A 21,953-nucleotide genomic window follows, 5' to 3' on the forward strand; every position below is an offset into this window, starting at 1 on the left:
TTGACCAACTCTGCTGCTCTAAAACCCAGCTCACCCACTTTCCTTCCTTCCTGCAGTATACCTATGTTGTGTCCTCTCCTTCCCCTAATATTTAAAGCAGACTTTAAGAGGTTTGTGTGTAACCACTCGCTTGTTGCTGATGCCCAACTGTTCTTCCAGACTCCAGACACCTGAAAGTGAACCCAGACAAACTTGTTTGCTGAAGCCTCGCAAACCATTGTCCCAGGATGTCCCTATTTTAGTAACAGGCCATTAAGACTAAATGAGTGATCATTGTTTGATATACAGAGGACTCAGAGACAGTCCTGCAAACCTGTAGTCGGATACCTGGATGTTCAGTGATAGGGTGGTTTGCTTACAGCTCTAGGTGGCTTGTGGGGACTGCTGTGGGTGCTGGCTGGTAATGATTCCTGCTTGTGCTCTTCTGACAACAGCTAGTGAAGAGAATCCACTGCAGTTTCACAATATGCTTAATGAGGTCTAACTTGAAACTACTACCGAAACAAGGAGATACTTTCTTCCATCCTCGGTTTTACTCACTCCACAGGCTCTTGCCTCCTCTCTTGCATTATCTAATTATCACACAATGTGGGAATTATTAGCATAAGACTAACCTTCACGGAGTTTGGAGGATTTATTCTCTTTTGGATCAGTGAGCTGACCTGCTTGCCAGCAGCAGTTGGCATAGATATGCAGGTAAAAAAAATATCTGAGCTGCTTTTCGGACATACCTAGTACTTCTGGTCAGAAGCGTGGCTGTGTAGAGGTGCAGTGGTAGAGTGCTATGTTTCATCTCCCACTTCATGAACCTGAAGCAGTTGGTACTGTTGAATGTTCTTTGACGACAAGTGAGAGTGTTGGTGTCAGAAAGTATGTTTCAGAGCAGTTGTTTTTAATCCATTTCTCTCAAAGTTTTAATCACTTTATCACCTGAAGCTGTTTCTTACTCACTGGGGATTTTTAATCTCAACTCTTTTAATCTAAATCTTTAGGATTAAACACTTTAATCCTAAAGAGCAAAACATTATTTAGGCAGAGCAGACCTATAAAAATGCTAGGGATGGCTTCTGTTCCTTCAGCTTTGTTCCCAGTTATGGTTGTAAATAATTGAAGTGATATTATTAATGATACATTCAGAAACGGATCTTTGAAGGATAATCAGAAATTTGGATTTGTGAATGGCAAGGTGAAGTTCGTGGTTTGATATAAACCACATGGAAACTGATTATGCAGGCTGGTATGGGGATTGGTCTGATAGAGATGCTGCAAGGTGAATGAGTGGTTTTGTCAGGATTCAAGACGTTTCTTTAAATGACACTAGGAAATGTTAACTGCAGGAGTAGAATTAAAAGGAAAAAGAACCAAATATGAAACTTGATACAACCCATTCAGAAAATGAGGACTTCAGAAGGATGTGTTATAAAACAAGCCACGTGCCAAAATAAAAGCAGGGAAAGAAGATTTATTCCCAGCCAGAGAAAAACAGCTCTTCTAGAAGAATGACGAACTCTTACAAGTTGATACTGATAAAGACACAGTGTTTGTTTTGAGAACTGTGAAAAGGTCACTGCAGGCTTTGGAAGATTGTTTCAGGTAATTAATTTCCATCTGCTGCCATCTTTCTGGAAGAATAGATTGGGAAAAAACATTAATGGGAGAGAAAATATGCCAGTATGGTAGTCCTCTGTGTGGTGTCCCCTCCCCACCAGTCAAAAGTGTGATACTTGTTCTTTATTGGCAACATAAAAGTTTCTCCTTCTCCAAACTTGTATTGGATATCTGCAAGGATAAAGCTAAATTCTGTTAGATAAAATAATGGGGAAACTTGGAGAAGATCAGTGAGCTAATATCAGTTGGCATTTTTTTTCTGAGGATGTACTGGGGCTATGTACTGTTACCAGCATGTTTTTGCCACATATATGTACATCCTGTGAATAATTAAATACTGATGAAGTTGTTACGGTTGATGGTGAGATTCCCTTTTTAAAATCATGTCACTATGTGGTAGAATTTACTCTTTTCTACTGTGTAGCTGTGATCTGATGTGTGGATAAAACCCACTTGACAGAAATACACAGTAAGATCTAGTTGATGGGTTAGAGGAAACTATAGGACCCAACAAATTTGTTACCTGTTTGTTCAACTGAGTGTAGGAGACCTGGTCACTCAAGAATGCACAAAGGCAGTGTGTGCTCTCTAGCTGCTTTCTATCAGATTGGGTTACTGTGTGCATCTCTACTTGTGACCGTAACTATTTTTTAGTAAGTATATTGTGTTTCTGATCTTCTAAGGCTAAATGTACTAGAATTTAAGTTCAGAGATATGTTCCTCAGGGACATATGACTTAATGGAAAGTCAAGGGACTGATCTCCAGTGTAAAGCTCAGAGCACTGAAAAAGGATTTGAAAGTGCAGCTCATGTCTCAAAAAACCATCCTACTTTGAGAAGTCATGTACATAGGAAAGATCTTATCATAAAACAATGGTTTCATTGGTATTCTGAGAACAATTTAGAGTAAATACCTTACCTCTGAATTCTGAAGTAGAATGTGATACATATGGAAGAGAAGACATACATAAGAGTGATAGATATGGAAATCTGGGAGCTTGGATAGACTCCCAAGAAATGTAACACTCAGTTCCTTCCTGCCTGGTATCTTGTGGCCCATTGCCACAGATAAACTCCTATTTTCTAGGTATGACTGGAACATGAGAGAACAGCTCTAGATACATGAGCAACCAAGTTTTGAATTGCACAAATGTTGGTGAGTATGGCATACTGTCACACGTGAGTGCCTCATCAACTAATTCAAAATTACTGTTTGAGAGAGAGGTCAATCTATGGAATTGTTAGTGCTGTTGACTGTTGAATGTAGTATTTATTCAGTTATCTGGTATAAAAATAAGTTAATTCACAGTAAAGTTGGTTTTGAATATTGATTTTTAGGAGAAAACAAGGATGTGGTATAGATTGTCACTCCTATGCATCTCAGTTTTTACTTTCTTTCAGCTTTTACTTGAGTGGTTTTCTTTGTTGTGAGTTTGACCCTATTAGGGCACACAGAGTAGACTTTCTAATGACTCTAAAGCAATTTATGACCTGTTTGTCCTTTCTTAAAGCCATGTCTTTTGTTGGCTGTCCTAAACTGCGTCATTTCATTGCAAATGATCCTAATCTGTGTGTGTTTTTCTAGCGTTATCCCTGACTGAGGCAGCATAAAAGCTGTTTGAATTCTTCTGAAATGCATGTAAATAAATGTATTATCTCTAAACATATAGTACTGCTGTGCATTGATGAGAGTGAGTTATTTGGATACAATTCAGATACTAAGACACAGAAGTGTGGGGGTTTTCAATAACAGCAGATATGACAGAAAAAAAGTATATAAAAGGAATTATTTGAAACCTCTTTATTACAGATGAGGTACTGCTTATCAAATTTGAATAAAGAGTAGGAATTTCTTTTGGAAGAAATGTGATTTCAAGGAAAAATAAAGTGGACTGGACATTTAACAACTGCCATGAAGTGCAGATTGTTGATATCTAACTAGTGGTCGTACCAAGTTCAATACTACTGAGCGATGCTGAAACCTTCACCGTGGTAGTAATGTTGCCTTGTAGAGAGATATGCTCACTATATTATTACATAATATAATTACAAAGAAGGTAAGTTCTGTGATGTAGTAGTTATGTATACACTAATACCTGTTTAGCACAATAAAAGAATTGATCTTGGTTTAAATTTTTCTGATATAAATGCCAGCAAGCGGCTGTAAGCTTGTTAAGTCCATACTCATAACTTCCACAGAAATAGGAATCAACAATTACAAATTGTTATTTGTGGTGCTAATATACCCAAATTTAGCAATTCTGCTTTTGGCACAAGGCAGGAGGGATGGTGAGCTACTGGTGCGATCACCTCTTGTTAGTGGAGAATTAGCTGAGGAAGGTGGGCAGCAGCATAGTTTTCCCTCTTTCTCCTCCTTTTCTGTCTCCATGCTGCGGTTACCTCTTCTTTTCAATTAGTGTAACTCAAAACCAATTTTTTCAAGCACAGAGAGTGTTGTGAGCTGGAGTTACTGTATGCACTCTGTAGCTGCAACGAGATATTTTTCAAACTCAACCCTCATTTTTGCACAATAGGGTGCAAACTTTAAAGGAGAGAACACTTGTTCACAAAGTGAAATTAACATCTGATATGCACTTTAAAAACACTTTTTGTTTTGCTTTGTATCATTCCTGCTAAGTTTTTACCTGGTATTCGTCCTGGCATTGCCAGGCTCAAGTTCTGTCTTTTTTTTTTTCTTGTCTTTTTTTTTGTACGCAGGTTTACACCATGTGTTTCCCTATATGGCTTTCTTCACGTTTTCTACTTTTGCTTTCCTCACTCACTGTTTATTTTCACCTGCACATTGCTCTGCCACCTCTCATATGTCTTTCCTCTGTATGGATATGGCAAAATATGAAGGCTTAGTTGCTTTTCAAATGCTGCAAGTAGGAATTTTTCCTGTTCCATCTTTACAACATTAATGTTTAGGTGGCCACCTACGTACAAATATTTCTAGAGCTTATTGCTGGCTTTTTTCAGAGGCACAAGAGGACTAAGACTAACCAGATACTGTTATCTACACTGTTTCTTTTATGCTCCTGCATACCAAGAAGGAAGATAGATCTCATTCTAGTTACTGTGCTTCCTTGGGCCTAGAAGTTGTAGTGGAGGCTAGGTACAACCTCCTATGTGCAGACCTCAGTGATGTGTTGGTATGCTATGAAATGTTGGCTTCATAATCATAAATATGTTTTTCATACAGGTACAGTATTTAGAATTGACAGTGCTGTTTACATAGGAAGATATTTTTTGGTTTTTTGCTACTTTGATAGCTTTGGGAGTAGTTGACAATTTTGAAGCAAAGATGTGTTTCTGTCCAGGATGCCTTTCGTAACAGCTTCATGAGGGAAGATCAGAAGCTGGACTCGATGCTATCTGAAAGAGATACTGCATATTGAAGGACATTAAAAAAGTCTTTGCAAACTGGTTAATAGTTTAGAAAAAAGGCACATGCTGAAATTTGGATTATACTGGTGAAAATAGAAAATGTCCCTTTGCATTTGCTCAGAATCATTTGGCCATTTGTTTCTCAGCTATTCTTTGTTATTCTTTTTTTAAACCTCTCTAGCTATCTGAAATTGTCAGGTTTTGTGTTCTGCAAGAGGAAGTCATAAATTTACCTCAGGTCTCTTGCTGATATCAGCTGTCCTGTATTTCAGGATAAATAGTTGTCTAGTTATGCCAAATAACCCTAATTAGTCTTATTTAACTTGGTGTTTTGCATAGTTGCTGGCTTGATACTGCTCATGGTGGGAGCATTCCTATTTAGAAAGTGCTGCAGCATTTTTTTTTCAAGAGAGAGAGCTATGAGTGAAAATCTTCTGGACTTTGTGAAGCATCATAACCTTAAAAGTGCCTGAGTTTTCTCATGATTTGATTTTAATTTAAATGCCATTGCAGAAGCCCATCTTCCTGTGTCAGTCTCTATTCAGTTGTAAATGTTCAGAGGCAGAAGGCTGAGGCACAACAGTAACTGACAGCGTGGGATGGCATTTTGCAGAGTGCCTAAATAAGGCACCCCTATGAGTTTGACTTAATTGTTTTTCACGTCATTTAATTTGTTCCACTTCGGTCATAAAATCATGCAGGAGAATGGATTCTTGGCCCAACTGAATTTCTACAGTTTTGATTCTGATACTGAATGTGGATGATTTCCTTCTGTAAATCATAAATTCAGGAAAAAAGACAACTGCAGGAATATTTCAGCTGTGGAGAAAGGAGGTCGAGGGAAATGACCTGTCAGTTTTCTCAGAAGGGGGTGAGGAGATTCCCCGTTGTGCAGAGCAAGGGTGCTGTGCGAGCTGCCCCTGCCCAGGCAAGCAGGACTCCTCCACGCCTTGCAAGACCTGCCAGCTGCCTGCCCCATGTAGCACACATTTTAACACTCTCCACCAGGTGATTACAGGGGTTACAACATACGTGGCCAAAACAATGAAGTTGTGATTTTTTTATCCTTACGTTTATATGGGCTTTGAATTATGTGTTTAAAAGTGATTGTGACAGTGTGAGAGTGAATGAGGGATAGCTGGACTCTTGCTGTTCATTCCTATTCAGCCAACTGAGCATTTTCCTTGAAACTTGCCTGCTGATGCAGGGCATATGTGTACTGTGTACCACAGCAGAATTTAGCATAATGTTATGCTAATGCTACTGGATTTGCTTCAGGTTTATATTATTCAAGACATTCAAGAAAAATAAAAAGACTAGGCCTTTCTTCAATATCTTATTTTGAGAACTACATCTTATTAATGCAAAATTACAAAGAAACTATAATTCTGTCTCTCCATATGTTGTATATGCAGGTAGGTATACCTCTGCTTGCCTGGCCTTTAAGTGTTATTTTTGCTGCAGGTTAAAAAACAAAAAAACCCAAACCAACAAACCCAGACCCAAAACAAAACCACATTTGAGAAAGACAAAGTAGCATGAGCTTGAGGTAGCATTTCTGCTTCTGTCTGACTTAATAACAATATTGTTAGGAATTCAGATTGAAAGTGAAACTCTTCTACAGTTAGAAAATATTTAAAGAAACATTTACAGACACTTAAACCAATAGGAGGTCTGAAAAGGGTCAGGTTTTACAGTTTTAGTGTATCTTTGACTTTAAAAAAAATTGGAAATAGCAGTATGAAAATTTTATATTTTTTATTTGATAAATATCTCCTGAAGTTGATTGTTTGACCAGATATATTTTTATAAGTTATTTGAGTGATTTACAAAGGTGTACTTTTAGAAGTCTATTGATACTTTATATTTAAAAAAATGAAGAGAGAAACAATTCTGAAAGGCATTTTAAAAGAAGGCAATTTAAATTCGTCTTCCAAAGATGTTAGTTTTTAATTTATTTTTACATCCTGTGGACTGTGTGCCGAATTTTTTTCATTGTTGGTTTCTTCAGATGAGGGCTTACACAGCTGCATGAACACAGTGACACTTTCTGTCTCTGGCTCCCTATTATTATTCAGTAGAGAGACTCTTGGAATTAATTTGAACTCCACCATCTATGGATTTTTTTAAAACCAGCTGGGTTTAGTTGAAATGGCTAATTAGTTAGAAGTTCTTGGCAGATCAGTTGTGCTCACAGTTGGTGCCCCCACTTGCCATTAGGCCATGTTTACTGGGAAGACCACATTGGACATGCTTATTTCAATATTTTTTAGGAGGGTCCCTCTCATCAGATTTTAGGAGTCAGGGACTGCTCTCCGGTCTTCTGACCAGTCTGAAGGGGCCACTCGTTTGCCCAGTGAGATCAGCAGGCACTTTGTAATGAACTGAATCAATTCAGGGAATACTTCTCTCCCTTCCCTGGGCTTACCACCCTTCTGGTGACCTTCAGATTCAGCGAGTACTTAAATTAATTATGTCCCTACTGACTTTGCAAACTTGTTCCCAGATGTTGTGAAATGAACCAAGGTTCGACTGTAAACATATGTCCCTCTTTCTGGTGCTGTGATAAATAATATGAAAATGTTATCTGCAGTGTATCTTGTCTGCAGCTGATAATTTTTAGTAAATCCAAGTTTGAGCATCTCTAGATTCTTAAATTCTAAATTCACAGGTAAGACTCAACTTCATATATAAAGTGTTTTCAGAGAGAGATATTTTCCTCTGTTTACTTTGTGTCTATATATGCATTTTGTTAATAGATATAAACACAAAAATCAGCTATAAGGGGTTTGGGTTTTTTTTAAATGCAGAATGCAGACCACGTTGCTAGTTAAAATTTTTAACTTCTAGTTCCTGAGTTTGGTTTTCCTGTGGAATATTTGAATTTTTACAGTAATCTCAGAGGTTTGTTATTTATTGTCTCAGATATACTGAGATTCCAACCCTCTATGGATGATATTGAAATGTATTTTTCGTAAAAGGATGGGAGAGAATCTCGGTTTCATAGTAATTCTAGAAAATAAATGTTTCTTTTTTTTCCCCAGGTTGTTAGTTTCAGTCCTCAGTAGCTATTGAGGAATATACAGCAGTGATTCCTAAAACAAAAATTTCAACTAGAAATATTTTTACCTTCATAAAAATATGGTATTGGAAAGCAAACTTGTTCTTTCAGTCTTACTGAGACTGCGTAGTGCTTGTCATGGAAATATCAGGGCTTAAGTATCAGGAATGATTTTATTTTCTTTTCCTGCTTTTGTCTTTCCTAGTATTCCTGGGATACTTGCAGTTCTCTATACTTAGACCACAAGAGCATCTAAGAGTGGTACCTTTAACTTCTGTGTTAACACTTTAAAGTTTTAGCTCCAAAAAAAAGCATGGCATGAATCAAGTTACTGTTTCCTTCTTATCTGTTTAGATTTAGAATGAGCACCTACCAGTGTATTATATAGATTGTTATTCTTGTGTAACTGTCTGTTGAACATGACCATTTTTCAACAAGTGAATTTCAGAAGGTACAAATTTAAGTGCTACACCAAAAGTATTAGTAGGTGATGGTGGAAATCTTATTTGGTTTTACTATTTCACTGCATCCACGTTTGCAAAAAACACCTTTTTCTAGATGTGGTATCAAAAGACATGGTTCTGGACTTTCTGTTACACAGCTTCAGTTTCCTTTTCATTGCATACGTGTAGCTGTATTAATTAAGTATCGGCTGAGGAAATGAAGTTATATCATTTTTACGTACTTTAGAAAGATGAAATTTCAAGATGAAGGTATCACCTACTTAAAAAAGGTAAAATACAAGCAATTGTTTCTGTACATTGTTTGGGTTTTTCTCCCAAAAGATGGAAGACTTTTAAAATATGCATACATACCTACACACGCTGTTGCGTTTGAAGATTTTGGTGGTATGGTACCAGAATAACTGAAATGTCAAATACACTCATAAGTTACACTATAAGTTTTAATTAACATTTAGATTGAAATACAATTCATTCAAAAATTAATTTATTTACATAAACCCCAAAATCTTCTGATTTTTAGGATTATTCTGGTACTAGTTTCTGCTCAGTTATGCCTTACAAACTCAGGGCATCATGCACTTGGTCATGTTTACCAAGTCCGTTTTGTTTCTGTATGTGATGCAGAACTAGGTTATCTGCACACCTGCAGTGATTGCTCTCCTTTCCATTGGTAGTGCTAGGTTTCCTAATAAAAGCTTCTATGCTGTAGGTACCAGGTTGACTTCATGCACTGTCTGAACCCTGTCATTGCTTTGCTGAAACTACTTCTACTGTAAATAAAGATAAACAAATGCATATGGGGTAATCTGCATGATGTTGGAAATAGAAAAAAATGTAGATTTCATTACCAGGCTTAAAAGGTGTCTTTAAAATCATTGGATTTTGAATAGTTAGATTTATCATGAGTAATGCTCTTTCATTTAGTGTAGTTGAGGGGGTCACTGTTAATTTTTTGAGAGGGATAGCAGAGGAGAGGCCTAGTTGGAGTGTGTGAAGGAGCGTCTGTAAAGGACAGTTAACACTTCTTCGGTGAGTAGTGTGCTGCATTTCATCTTTGTTCTGTTTCTTCCATCCCTTTAAATCCCGTGGACTCTGGGCATTTTCACTCATCCTTCTTTTGCTGATCAGGAAGACCAAAGCCCTGTAAGCGCCTGCAAAAGGAAAATCAGACAACTCTACTTCTCCAGCCTTACTAATCTCCCTAGCTCTGCTGATCTGATGTTGATCTGTAAGCAGCTTCATTTTTGGAGTCTACTTTAAAGGAGCAATTGATCATGAAGTTGTCCATGTATAGAAATAATTACTTTCTGAAATGCTATGCTGGCTTTTTATTAATTCCCTACATTTTCTTATGCATTCTTTCTTTTATCATGTCTATAAGTTGTTGGCTCAGTTGACCAAATACAACTGCTTCAATGAGATATGTATTTCCTTACAGAAGTAGTTTTCTGCTAGAGGTATTATGTGGAAACAGGTAAAAATCAATTTTTTTAAACATCACTTTTTCCTTGTCTATATTAGAACATGCACGTTGAAAGAACATGACTGTTCACTTGGAATTGTTTAAAAAAGGTATTTTTGTCAGTGGTTGGCTTCGTTTTGACCTTGTGAGAAAGTTGGTTTCCCCACTGCTGTTTCTGCCTGTTTAGCAGACACCTGCATAGCAATTACCTGATCTGTGACCGGGAGGGTGTTTCACTTTTGAAACAACACAACTGGTATTGTTGAGGAATGTTGTTACACTGTATTAATTTTTCATTCCCGCAGAAGTTAAATTTTGTAACTGGAGAGAGGTAAGAGTTACAGCAGTGCACTCTTTTAAGAGGAATAGTATAAAACAGGCGCCACATACCAGCATCAAAGTTGTTGGTGGCAACTGATGATGCATATCCCAAGAGATATGGTTACATTTCTGGGAATTAATTTTTACTTTGTAATCTGTTCATTCTTACCTCTGCTTAAAGTAATTACAGAGGTTTAATAACATGTACTATTTAAGTCATACAGTAAAAAATAGAAATATATGAAAGTACTTGATTCTGAGTTATTGAATAAAGATAAGGAAAATATAACTGATTCCGGATCTAGGACCATAATTAATTGGGAAAAGTTAGCCATCAATTAAGTACTTCAAGTAATTTGTATTAGTGTTGAATAAATTTTGTGATTGTCTCTTGCGTAATTTGGCATTCTGTAATAGTGAAAGTAAAAAAGCACTCTTCATTTCATCCACAAATGGATGAGTAATTCTTCACTATTTCCTGATTTTTTTTTCTCAAATATATGGAAAATATAAATTAAGCTCTGCAAAGCAGGAGGTATGTTTGCATATGGAGGAAGTATGTTTTTTGCTTATGTTGACTCCTGTCATGGCTTAAAGTATTTAATTTGTTAGGGAAGTGGAAATATTAAGTTGCAAGACTGATCTGTATTGATGTCTTAATTGTTTATTAAGCTGTACGTTCTCAATAACTTCAATAGGCCAATGGTTTAATACAATTAAGTAATATAATTCTTGTATGAATTATTGTTGAAATTGCTCCATTTGACTTCATTGGAAATTCAGAATTTTGGATTGTTGACTTCTGAGGCAGCAGCACATTAAATAAGAAAACATATAGAGAGGTTGGAATGTGTAAAGTACTGCTTGCTTTCTCCCCCTTGCCTCCTTCCCCACCAAAAGCTGACCTTACAAATACTTAGGAGAAGAGGTGGTTCTGTTTTTATTAACTTCATGAAGCTGCCTAAGAGATCGGGAGTCATCGTTCTGATAAAGTATAGAAACTTCCTGACACTGAATTTGTGAGCTCTAGGGTAAGAGACTAAATAAGAGGAGGTCATGGGAATTGGTGGTTCCACCCCTGTTTACCTTGTGTTCACTTTTGTTCAAAATCCAGCCATTTTGTTATTTCAGTTCTTCCAAGTATGTATTAAACATGTCAGGAGACAAACTGAAGACCAGAGGGCTATTTGAATTAATGGTTATCTTGAAAAGACATACAGGTATTCAGGGGTTGCAGACAGTTACAAGGGTTTTTACTTACACCTAATATAATTGTTTCTATTAATTGTGTGTGTGCATATGATATGCTAATGACTTCTAATGTTATTTACAGGTTTTATTTCTTTGTCTATTGGCAGGTATTTAATTAGTCAAGGAGCACATGTAGGAGCTGTAAATAGTGAAGGAGACACTCCATTAGATATTGCTGAAGAAGAGGCAATGGAGGAGCTGCTTCAGAATGAAGTAAATAGACAAGGTAATTTTGAAAATGGAAGGATGGTTGTGTTTACTGGACACTAAATATATTTTTGAAAACTTAAGCTAAATTGGGACTTATAGTCAGTTTATTTTCTGAAGAGAATTATTGATACAGTGTATAGTGTTTAAGCTGTCTTTAAGTGTATTTGCTCAGCCCAGCCTCTTGTGAAGAAAGAGGTCAGAAGTATTGAACCCAGGTGGTCAGTGGATTCCTGAATTCATTTAACTCAGCCAGAATGTAGGTGTCATTCAGATGCTATGGATGGTATTCAGTGCATTTGGGACATGGACTTCTATATCCCAGCTTCAGACTAGGTCTAAAGAGATTCCTGCCTTGGAGAAAAGAGAAATAGGCAGGCAGTTTCAGGATGAGGTCCTAATGCACTCCCACAGTAACAAAGGTAACTGTTTCAGCTGACTACAAGAAAGCCTAGAATAACTAAAACAAGAATAAACAACTATCCTGTATGCCATAAATTTACCTTTGTGTCTAGTTCTGACCTTTTTATGACCTTTTTTATGACCTTTTTAATGACCTTTTTAATGCCTTTCTACAGCGACAAATATCTAAAACTACTCCTTGGGATAAGGAGTCTTAGACTGCAATTACCTTAGGCCTGAGAACCTGTCATGAGCTTTTAAGTTCCTCCTGGGGTTTTTTTGTGTGCTCTTCTGAAAACAGTATGCAGGTGAACATTCATATAAAACTTATAGGAGAGATATCAAGTTTTGACATTATTGTTTAATAACATATACCCTAAATTTATGCACCTTGCTCCTAGAAAATGGCTAGTACTGGCAGTAGTGTCTTTACAAGAGAAATTGGACTTTGAAAAAGAATACCGATTTATTTTTCCCCTCTCCTTACACTGTTATATTCCATATTCCAATCCTCAAACAGGTTTTTTGGTGAAAGGTCTTTGAAAATTTTTGGGTTTTCTGCTCCACAGAGAAAAGAATATTCAGTTGTTGTTGACTGACCGTTCTTGAGTCTGATAGAATTGTGCTGCTATCCCAGAACTTCGATGACAAGAACTAGGGTGCTGTGGTCTGAGTTACATATTGAAGGGAGATGACATTCAGAGTGAAGATGGAGCCTTTGAAGGGGGTGTACTAGGGGGCTGCATCTCCATAACTTCTAAACCCCTGCCTGCCTCTTAAAAGGCTTCTTCCTGCTTGAAGATGGTTCTTCTTTTATAATGTTGAGTTTCCATGTCTAAAGACAGATTTACATAATTTAACAGTAAACTAGTAATTGCTTTAGGCTTTGCCCTGATTTAATTTGTATGCTTAAACCCATTTAATGCCCAAAGCAAATGGTAAAAAGAAACTGGAAGACATAATATGTGAAATAAGAGATACCTACTCATACACAGAAGTAGACAATAGATTTGCAAAGGCTTTGATTCAATTAATTGATAGTGTTAACAGGAATTTGATTAGCAGTTTTTATACTTAACACACAAAGAGCGTCAGATTAGATAGTTGCAAGTATTTTTTTTGTCTGTATTATCATTTCTCCATTTTAATTACTTGTTCTCTTTTCTAACAGTACTGTCAATCTTTGCTCAAGAGTTGTTTCTGGAATGTGCCTCAGACTAGATTCTTTAAGGTTGTTTTTTAAATGTTTGACTTCACTGATGTGCAATACTAATTGTCTGCAATAGCTGTTTGTAGAATTGGAATTATTTGGGGAACCAACTTTTCCAAAATCTCTTTTATATTTTGTTACTTTTTTAAAAAGAAATTATTTGTTATATTGGATTTTACATACATTTTTACAATGCATATATTCAACATTACACAGTAATGTTTAGTCTTTTGCAAGTTTATGTCAATTATTTTGAACATCCCAATTGTAATGTTAACATTTGCAACCTAAACTAAATGCCACAAATCACTGAAAATTTCAGTGAGGTTTACGTATTTCGTAGTTAAAGGTACTATAAACTGTCTACTGTCTTTAAAAATCTGAGAAGAAGGTACCTGTTCCCACACTGTAGCTATTAGCTTCCAAAGTAATAATTTAGGTTGGTTTAAAATCCTAAATTTCACTTGCTATGGAAAACCTGTTTTCCAAGCATTCCTCTGACATTTTTGTCAGTTTGTTTGCTTGCTTGTTTCACAGAAGCAGGGAAGAAGGCATGCAGTATCCCTCCTTCTGAATTTGTGTCTGAAGCTGTAAGAACTCAGGGCTTTTGCCTGCAGAGATGAAATCAAAGGAAATATTTCATGACTGTGCATGAGAATAGAATAGAAAGGGTATGAATCTGGACATGAACTTGTGTATATCTTACTAAATCATGAGACAGTTGTCTCAGCAATAAGGTTTTAATTATGTGCTTTTGATGACATCCTTAACTTGAATGTAAACTTAATATTAAATACAAAATGATTATTCAGTCATTATAATGATCACTTAGAGAAGTACCTAATTGTGTATATGTTGTGGCTAGAGAAGTTCAGAGCTTAAATAGGAACTTAATTGTTTCTCCTAATGTGGAATTAACAGTGATGCATTGTCACAGTTTCATCTTTGACTATACTTGTAGCAGAATATAATTATTCCTCCAGCAGTGGGATAATTCCTATTCCTTCCATGTAATGCACTCTTTCATATCATAGAAAACAATGCCAGTTTTGATAATGCAAGTTACCAGTGAGGTCTGTGGAACGGTCAGTCTGGCTCATGTTATGGGTAATGGAAGATCATCCTATTTATTTTGAAAATAAACAAATAAACCTGGGTGCCAAAATATCCTACCTCTGCATAGGTAAAACATGCAGTGTGAAAAGTAAGTTGACATTTTCTGTAACATTTTTACCTTCCAACCTTTTCATGTGTTTATTCCTACATTAATTAGTTTCATTTTCGTGTTGCCTTGTTAATGCTGCAAGTATGGCTCCCTAGGTATTGGCAGTCAGAGGTGCTTGGTGGCAAAAGATTGCCTGGAAAGATCAGTCAGGTTCACTGTGATTTCAGATATGTTTAACTGATGACATTTGATGTTTGTTTCTGTTAGAAATCTGAGGAAACCCACCGTGTTAGATCACCCTTTTTACGGCTTTTGCAGGCCTTCTTTCTTTGTAGGAAAAGTACAGACAAACCCTTCCAGTTGTGCAGCTATTCAGTGTGCAAACTGATCAGTGGTGCACTGATGTACAGATGCCCAAATTTTTGCAGGTAATTGCAAAAATTGTATTTTAAAGACATGTCTTACTACAGGACAAAATGTGGGAGCCTCTGAAGACAGTAAATTCACAAAATTAAATCACAGAATACAATACAGTTAATTTCTATGTGACATAACAGGCTTAATAAAAGGAAGGATCTGCAATGTTTGCTCATCCTATTTTAGCATTCAGACTCCAGAATCAGATCTGACTAGAGAGGAGATGGTCAGTGATCCAAAATAATCTTGTTGTTTTACAAGTTCTGTTGTTGTAAAGAGCATTGGATGTGAAAGAAGAGAGCTTTTCTAGTATTATTATCCAGTGTCTGTCTTTCTTCAGTCATGCTGATCTCCATATGTGACACCTCTAAATTGCACGGAGGGTTGGGTGCATTTTCACGTGTCCTCTTGTGTTCTGCTGGGCAAATAACATGACTGTTGATACAATGAACTCTGCAGTGATTGTGAACTAATGAAACAGATATCCTGTAACTAAAGCCATACCACTCTGATAGTAAGGAAAACATTTTTTTACCTTAATCTTCAAAGGGGAATTATTGGCTTAATTATTTTTTAAACTAAAAACCTAGTTTAGTTTTATATTTTGTGAGAAGATACCTTACATGCTTAGGTAAGATATAAAGATTTTTTGATACAAACACTTCACAGAAAGCAAAATCAAGTTTTTTATGGAAATTATTCTGAATAATGCTGAACAACTATTCCTTTTTCACTCCATGTGGTTTAACTGGTTTGTGTGTTATTAAAAAACCCTTCTTTTAGGACTTGTTTTGTTGTTTCTGCTTATGGCTGATGCCTTTACCATTGGCCAATCCCATGTATGTAGGTGCCATTGCAATCCTCAAAATGCTTTAGCTTCATCAAAAATATTATTTAGTTTTTCAAAGTGATCCCTCATGTTTCTACTCTACAGTGTTTCAACACAGAGTTGTGGAAGTTATCTTTTGCCAGTAGTGTAAACTTTTCATTTGCACTGGTGAAAACCAGCAGACTTGAAAGAGATGTGGCTTTAGTCTTGGCCAGCCCTGGCCAATTTTAAATGTCGTCTCTCCTCAGGTCTTCAGTAGGATTAACTATAATGGTTTGAAGGTATTTTTTTTTTAGCTGTTTATCATCAGATGTCCTCTTAAAATTATTTTTAACTGCTTAAGGAGTTATTTTGAATTATAGGAAACATTCTCAGGAGGTGAATTAGTAGGGAGAGGTGATGTGAGGTGAATCAGGAGTTCATCATACACCGTGGTAGCTATTTATTCAGTAACTTGAAGTCAATCACTACTTTTGTTTCAAGGAAAGAAGTACATGTACCCCATTCTTAATTATAGGTAATGTAACAGGACTCTCTCAGAATTATTGCTTAACTCAGCTCTATTTATGTGGATAAAATGTGAGCTATTACATTTTTATATAAACATTCACTTCATGAAGTAAAAAGTGGGTTGATCTTCCCTGCAGTATCTATAAAACATGCCTTTATATGGCTGAGTTGTCCTGAAACAATGATTCAGCAGTTAAACTTATGCTGAATTTCATTAAATGCTCACTGAATGGCACACTGTTTTCAAACCTGTTGAGTAACACTTGTTGATCAGAAAAAAGTGAAAACATTTAGTAATAAATTATTAATGATTTAAGAAGTTGTTAGGCTGCCAGAGAGGTTAATCGTACTGGTGGTGTGAGGGAGTGCTGTGGCTGAGGCTGAGCTGGGAGGCAGCGCATTGCCATCTATGGGCCGTAGGGAGAAAGGGTTGGAAACCTATGAGGAAGCGTTTTCTTTTCCCTTGGTATCTTAATAGAGTCTGGAAAACAACAGGAAAGAGAAAACCCGTACAAGGTATAATAAGGGCTGTTTGCATTCTGTTTTCTGTAGTTAATAATGGGAATTTTATTTAGCTAATCTCAGAGCTCTTTTTCTATGACACAAAGTTCAATTCCCGTTTTCATGCCAGTTATTAATGTGGAATGTTTTATTTAGATTGGCAAGATTGTGGTACTTTCTTCTGTTGAAATATGACCAGAAAATTACTGTCTTGTCAAATAATGTATTGATGCAGCCATTACTCCTCTGCAACCATTATATCTTGTTTGGGCTTTGTTTGTGATACTGATAGAAGTCAATATTCAGTATTAGTTGCTTTTTCTGCAGAAGCATTGCTATTTTGACATAAATCCCTGAGTCTGCAGGCGTATCTGGAAAGTGTGCTTAGACATGACCCATTGGAGACTCAAGATCAGGGTTTGGAAGGAGTTTTTTCTCTGTTCTACCTTTATACAAAATTGCCTCAAAACAACCAGCCATGTAGATGGACAGTTTTACACTGATAGGAATTTACATCGTATTCTTCAGGTGGAAAAGGTTACTCATGCTGATAAGGATCCACAGTTGGACTTCGGGCATGCAAAAGGGAATGGACATAAATATGACAAACAGAGGATGAGATATAAACTATTTATTAGCACAGTAGTGTTTTGCAGGCCACACTGATATGTAAATAACTGCAGTCTTGAGCATTATTGTCCCAGGATCTGCTGATTTGCACTGCTGTGTCATTCTGAAAGACAAGCAGATGCCAAGGCCCAGGAAGTTACAGTTTGCAGTAATTCACACTTCAATATGTAGGAGCCTTCTGGAGGAATGAGAATACAGGATTATCAATGCATTATTGATTCAGAGTTCCTGGTCCTCATTCTTCATATTGGTCATAAAATTTTTTAGCTTTTTCCTCTGCTGAGTACTTCTTGTATATCTTCCTGCATGTTGCAGACTCAGCCTCCAGATTATGGTTCTTCATGAGTTTCTGATAAAATGTAATTCTGTTAGTTTTTATTAAATTGTCAGAATAAAATTATTTTTTAGTCAATTAAGTGAATGAGTCTAGGAGTTTGGTCAACTGCTTAGAACACTGAATGTTTAACCTGCTTCAATTATTTTATGATACTTTGTAAAATTTTATCTTTTGATTGTCCTTAGAATAAAGTTTTACCAGATTTACTTAGTCAAGAGACTCTCTTCTCCAGCTGATCTTTCTTTGTGTTCTGTGTTTGTTTGTTTGTTTCTTTGTTTTAGTTTCTTGGCTTTTGGGGGGTGATTTTTTTGTTATTTTGGGGGGGATTTTGTAGTTTTGGGGGGTTTTGTTTTTTCTTTTTACATATTTGTATATTTCTACATTTCAGGGAATTTTGATATAGGCATGTCATTTTCAAGGGTTTGGCTGCTCTATAGTTGGGGAATTGCAGCAATTATGGAATACTAATTCATACATAACAGATATATCACTGCTATCCACTGCCTTAAGGGTGTTTCAACAATGCCCATATAATTGCTTTCAATCAGTTCACTGCTTTGACTTTCTAGTTGCCAGTGGACTGATAAGAGCTTGATGAATCTGTTTTACTATAATCTGTTTTACCACATTTTACACACTAGAATGATGCTTTCCATTACATAGAATCATCTCTATATTATCTGTGTGTTTTCATTTTGTGATACTAATAATTTCTTTAATGATGGCCACTTTGCTGCATACCTCAGTTTCTGCTGCATGTCTAAATGAGCAACAGTCAAGTTGGATTTCATTTGGTTTCCATCCTCTGGGGATTCATTCATCCTGTAAAAGATTAGTAACTTGCAGTTCCTTTGAAGACATTAGGGCTTGAAATTACCATTCATTTTAAAGACTGTGAAAATTAATCAAAATTATTAATTATTTGGAGTAGTTTTGAAAAGAGATGTTCTAGCTTTTCATTCTCTTGTTTGGGGTCTGCTTGATGTTGTGCTTTTACTAGTTGGACAGTTAGGAGAGCTGTGTGATAGAAACAAGTGTGCTGGAGAAAAACAGTTTGGGGAGAGATGAAGTTTTGATGGGAATTACTGAAAGAATGTAGAATTAGATCTGAGTCAAGGGGCATCTATCTTTTAAGTGTTTTGAATCTTTGATTTAATAGGCTATACGGACTATTGTTGAGCAGATCAGTACCTGTTTCTAGATATGTTTTTATTATGTCCAAGTTAATGGTTTGCTCTACAAGAAATTAGAAGTCCAGAAGACAGAAGAACACTATACATCTCCCAAGTCCATGCATACCAGTGTCTAATATTAGAGAAATCATCCAAATAAAATTGTTTTGCTGAAGGTTGGCCCACTGATTTTTCTGTTAAAGGTCAATTCAGATACAGTTTGTAATCTTGATGATCACAGTTACTAAAACACTTCTCCTTACAAGTTGTCACCATTCAGGCATCAGAGATAGAATTATGCTTACACATAGTTCTCTTCAAGACCCCTTTCCTGCTATGTTCCTAAGATTGCTCCATGTAGTAGTAATTAAAAAATGTTTACAAATATAGGTTTGCTTTGCCCATTCAGGGTCTGTAATTCATTTTCATCTGTTTAACACAATGTATATACTTGTTGATGTTATAATGTTGGACTGCCTTTCTCCCTTTTCATCAGCGTGTGATAATTTTTTGTGAGACATACTGTAAAAAGTTTTCGGTGTTTTTGGTTTTTTTACTTAAGCTATGAAGTGACATATCCAAAGGGTTGGCTGTTTGAGTATAAGGTTTATGATTCACAGTGATAGTAGACAAACCAGAAATGCTGTAGAAAGTATAAAAAATACACCTCCATCTTGTCATCACTGTTGAAAAGTGAGGCTGTTTCTCTTCCCATAGATAGCTCTTTGTAAAACAATTTTAGTTGTTTTCTACTTTGTACAGGTACATCAACTTATATGTATATATAAGACTTATATTTTAGTGCTTAGAAAGTTAAAATAGAATTTTCCTCTTTTTTTAACAGGTCAGTTCAGTGGTTATTACTGTGATAGTAGACATTCTTAAAATGGAAGAGCCAGTTTTAGTAGATTGATTTTTACGGTTATTATTTATTTATAATCCTCTTTATAAACCCTTTTGTTAAAAAATGCATTATGCATGCAAACTGTCATATAACACTGGACATTTCTATAACCTGTTAGGATTCGTCTTCAAAAGGATATTCATCTCTAACTCCAAACATTATTCATATTGTTTAGTGGTTATTTTATTGTATCACCTAAACATGGTATAAGATTTGTTACATAATTAAAATGAAGTATTTGAACTAAAATATTTTGTGTCCTCTCTTACCCTGTTCCCGTCCCTATCTGAATTAGGGGTTGATATAGAATCAGCTCGAAAAGAAGAAGAAAGAATAATGCTAAGAGATGCAAGACAGTGGCTCAACAGTGGCCATATAAATGATGTCAGGCATGCAAAATCTGGTGGTACAGCACTTCATGTAGCTGCTGCTAAGGGCTATACAGAAGTCTTAAAGTAAGTGTGGTTTAAATGGAAACTTCATATTTTCTCATTTTGATGTTATGCTGCTTGGAATTGATAGAATTGGACACTTCTAACTTTTAGGAGCTGTATCTTGAAAAAATCAGTCTCTGAAACAATCTTTTCTCAAAGCTTGATTTTATGTTTTCAAGCACTCATAAATCATGATGCTGTTAGCTTTTATTTTAAATCGTTCGAAATATGAATACAGTGTACACATTTAGCCTGAATACTTATTTAAGAGAAGGAAGTTGATAAAAAACTTGTCCTGTTTCTAAAACCAACTATGTAAACAAGCTTAAGACCTTTTTATAATGCCAGTTAGCCTTCCAGTTTGTACATATTTTCAAGACAACATATTTATTTGCAGACCTAAAGCAGTTTGTAATCCAGACTAAAAGTTTTTACACCTGAAAACTAGGTAATTTTGCATTTTGATATTGTTGAAAATCATGACTCTTGAAAACTTTCCTGGAAAACTTCAGGATTTTGGTGTCCCCTAATTGACAGGTAGTTTTTCATTAATATAATACCAATATATACCCCAACAGAAATTTAATTGTTTTTTCCATAAAAGCTCTACTTTATTTCAGTAAAGCATAATTAGTAATACATTGCTTTGCTGTGATTATAGATTTATTTGACTGCTTTACCAGTGCTAGGAGCACTTAGATATTGTAACATGAATGAAAATGAGCACACATCCTGACTCTGTGAGTATTGCTGCCTTTAAGGTCTGCAGAGCAATTTACTGAATGGGAGTTCTACTTCAAAAAACCCTGATGCTTCAGCATGACAAAGATAAATTATTCTGTTGGAAAAGAGTAATTTTAATTTTAGAGTAGTATGTGTCTGTAAGGGAGTTTTATCTATAATTGTTCCATGGTTTTCTAGCTCTCTCAGTTATTGTAGTTTTTTGCAGTCCAGTCCATATACTTTTCCTAGGAGGGGAAAAATATATGTGCAAGCAATTTTTGTGATTACTTCAAATTATCAAAAACGTGTACTTTGTATAGGATGCCAGACTGCAAGACTTTACAGCTAAGCATATGTGAAGCTTGCCTTATTGGAGGATACTACTATAAGTATATTGGCTCTTGAGAAACTGGGGGAATTTTTTGAGAAGAATACTTTGTGGTTATGTGATTTTTAACAATTATGGACAGTGGTACAGAGAGCTGTTAGCCCTTTACATAGAAGTGTTTGTTAGGTTAAGTGTCCTTTGTCACTTGGATGCTCACCTCAGAACCATGCTGAATTTGAGTATTGAATGCAGGCTGAATGACAGCTCCTCTATTTGAGGAGCTCTGTTCCCTCTCAGAGAGAAATTGAAGCACTAAACACTGGATTGTTGCAAAAATGCTCATGACAGAAGGAGATGCAAATTTCAAGCAACTAATATTAGAATGGGAGGCGATTTTAAGAGTTTACTAATAAGAACAAAATTTTTTATGTTTTACAACTTTCTTTTTCTTAAAAGGGCTGTTCTCTATTACTGCACGTACAGAGAAAATTATCTAACTTTTTTCTATTGCTAATAGAAGCAATGCTTTGAAGAGAAAGTGAATAGAGAAGGAAATGGAAAAGACTGTTTTTCCTGAATTTTCCTTATAAATATATACCCACTGAACAATGAAAAGGCAAATGTTTCTGT

The 21,953-nt window shown here is 35.9% G+C and overlaps 1 protein-coding gene across 4 annotated transcripts in view; it reads left to right on the forward strand.

Annotated features, from left to right (window-relative positions):
- The window catches only part of PPP1R12A (protein phosphatase 1 regulatory subunit 12A), a 112,605-nt gene that overhangs the window by 43,324 nt on the left and 47,328 nt on the right, over positions 1 to 21,953 (forward strand). For all 4 annotated transcript variants that reach the window (XM_029963374.1, XM_029963375.1, XM_029963373.1 and 1 more), the window contains exons 3-4: positions 11,662 to 11,780; positions 20,134 to 20,293. In XM_029963374.1, the coding sequence (XP_029819234.1) occupies positions 11,662 to 11,780; positions 20,134 to 20,293 (279 nt within the window). The remainder of the gene's footprint in view (positions 1 to 11,661; positions 11,781 to 20,133; positions 20,294 to 21,953) is intronic.

Source organism: Manacus vitellinus, unplaced genomic scaffold (genome assembly GCF_001715985.3).
Source record: "Manacus vitellinus isolate BGI_N305 unplaced genomic scaffold, ASM171598v3 scaffold_5_pilon, whole genome shotgun sequence".
Classification (NCBI taxonomy): Eukaryota; Metazoa; Chordata; class Aves; order Passeriformes; family Pipridae; genus Manacus; species Manacus vitellinus.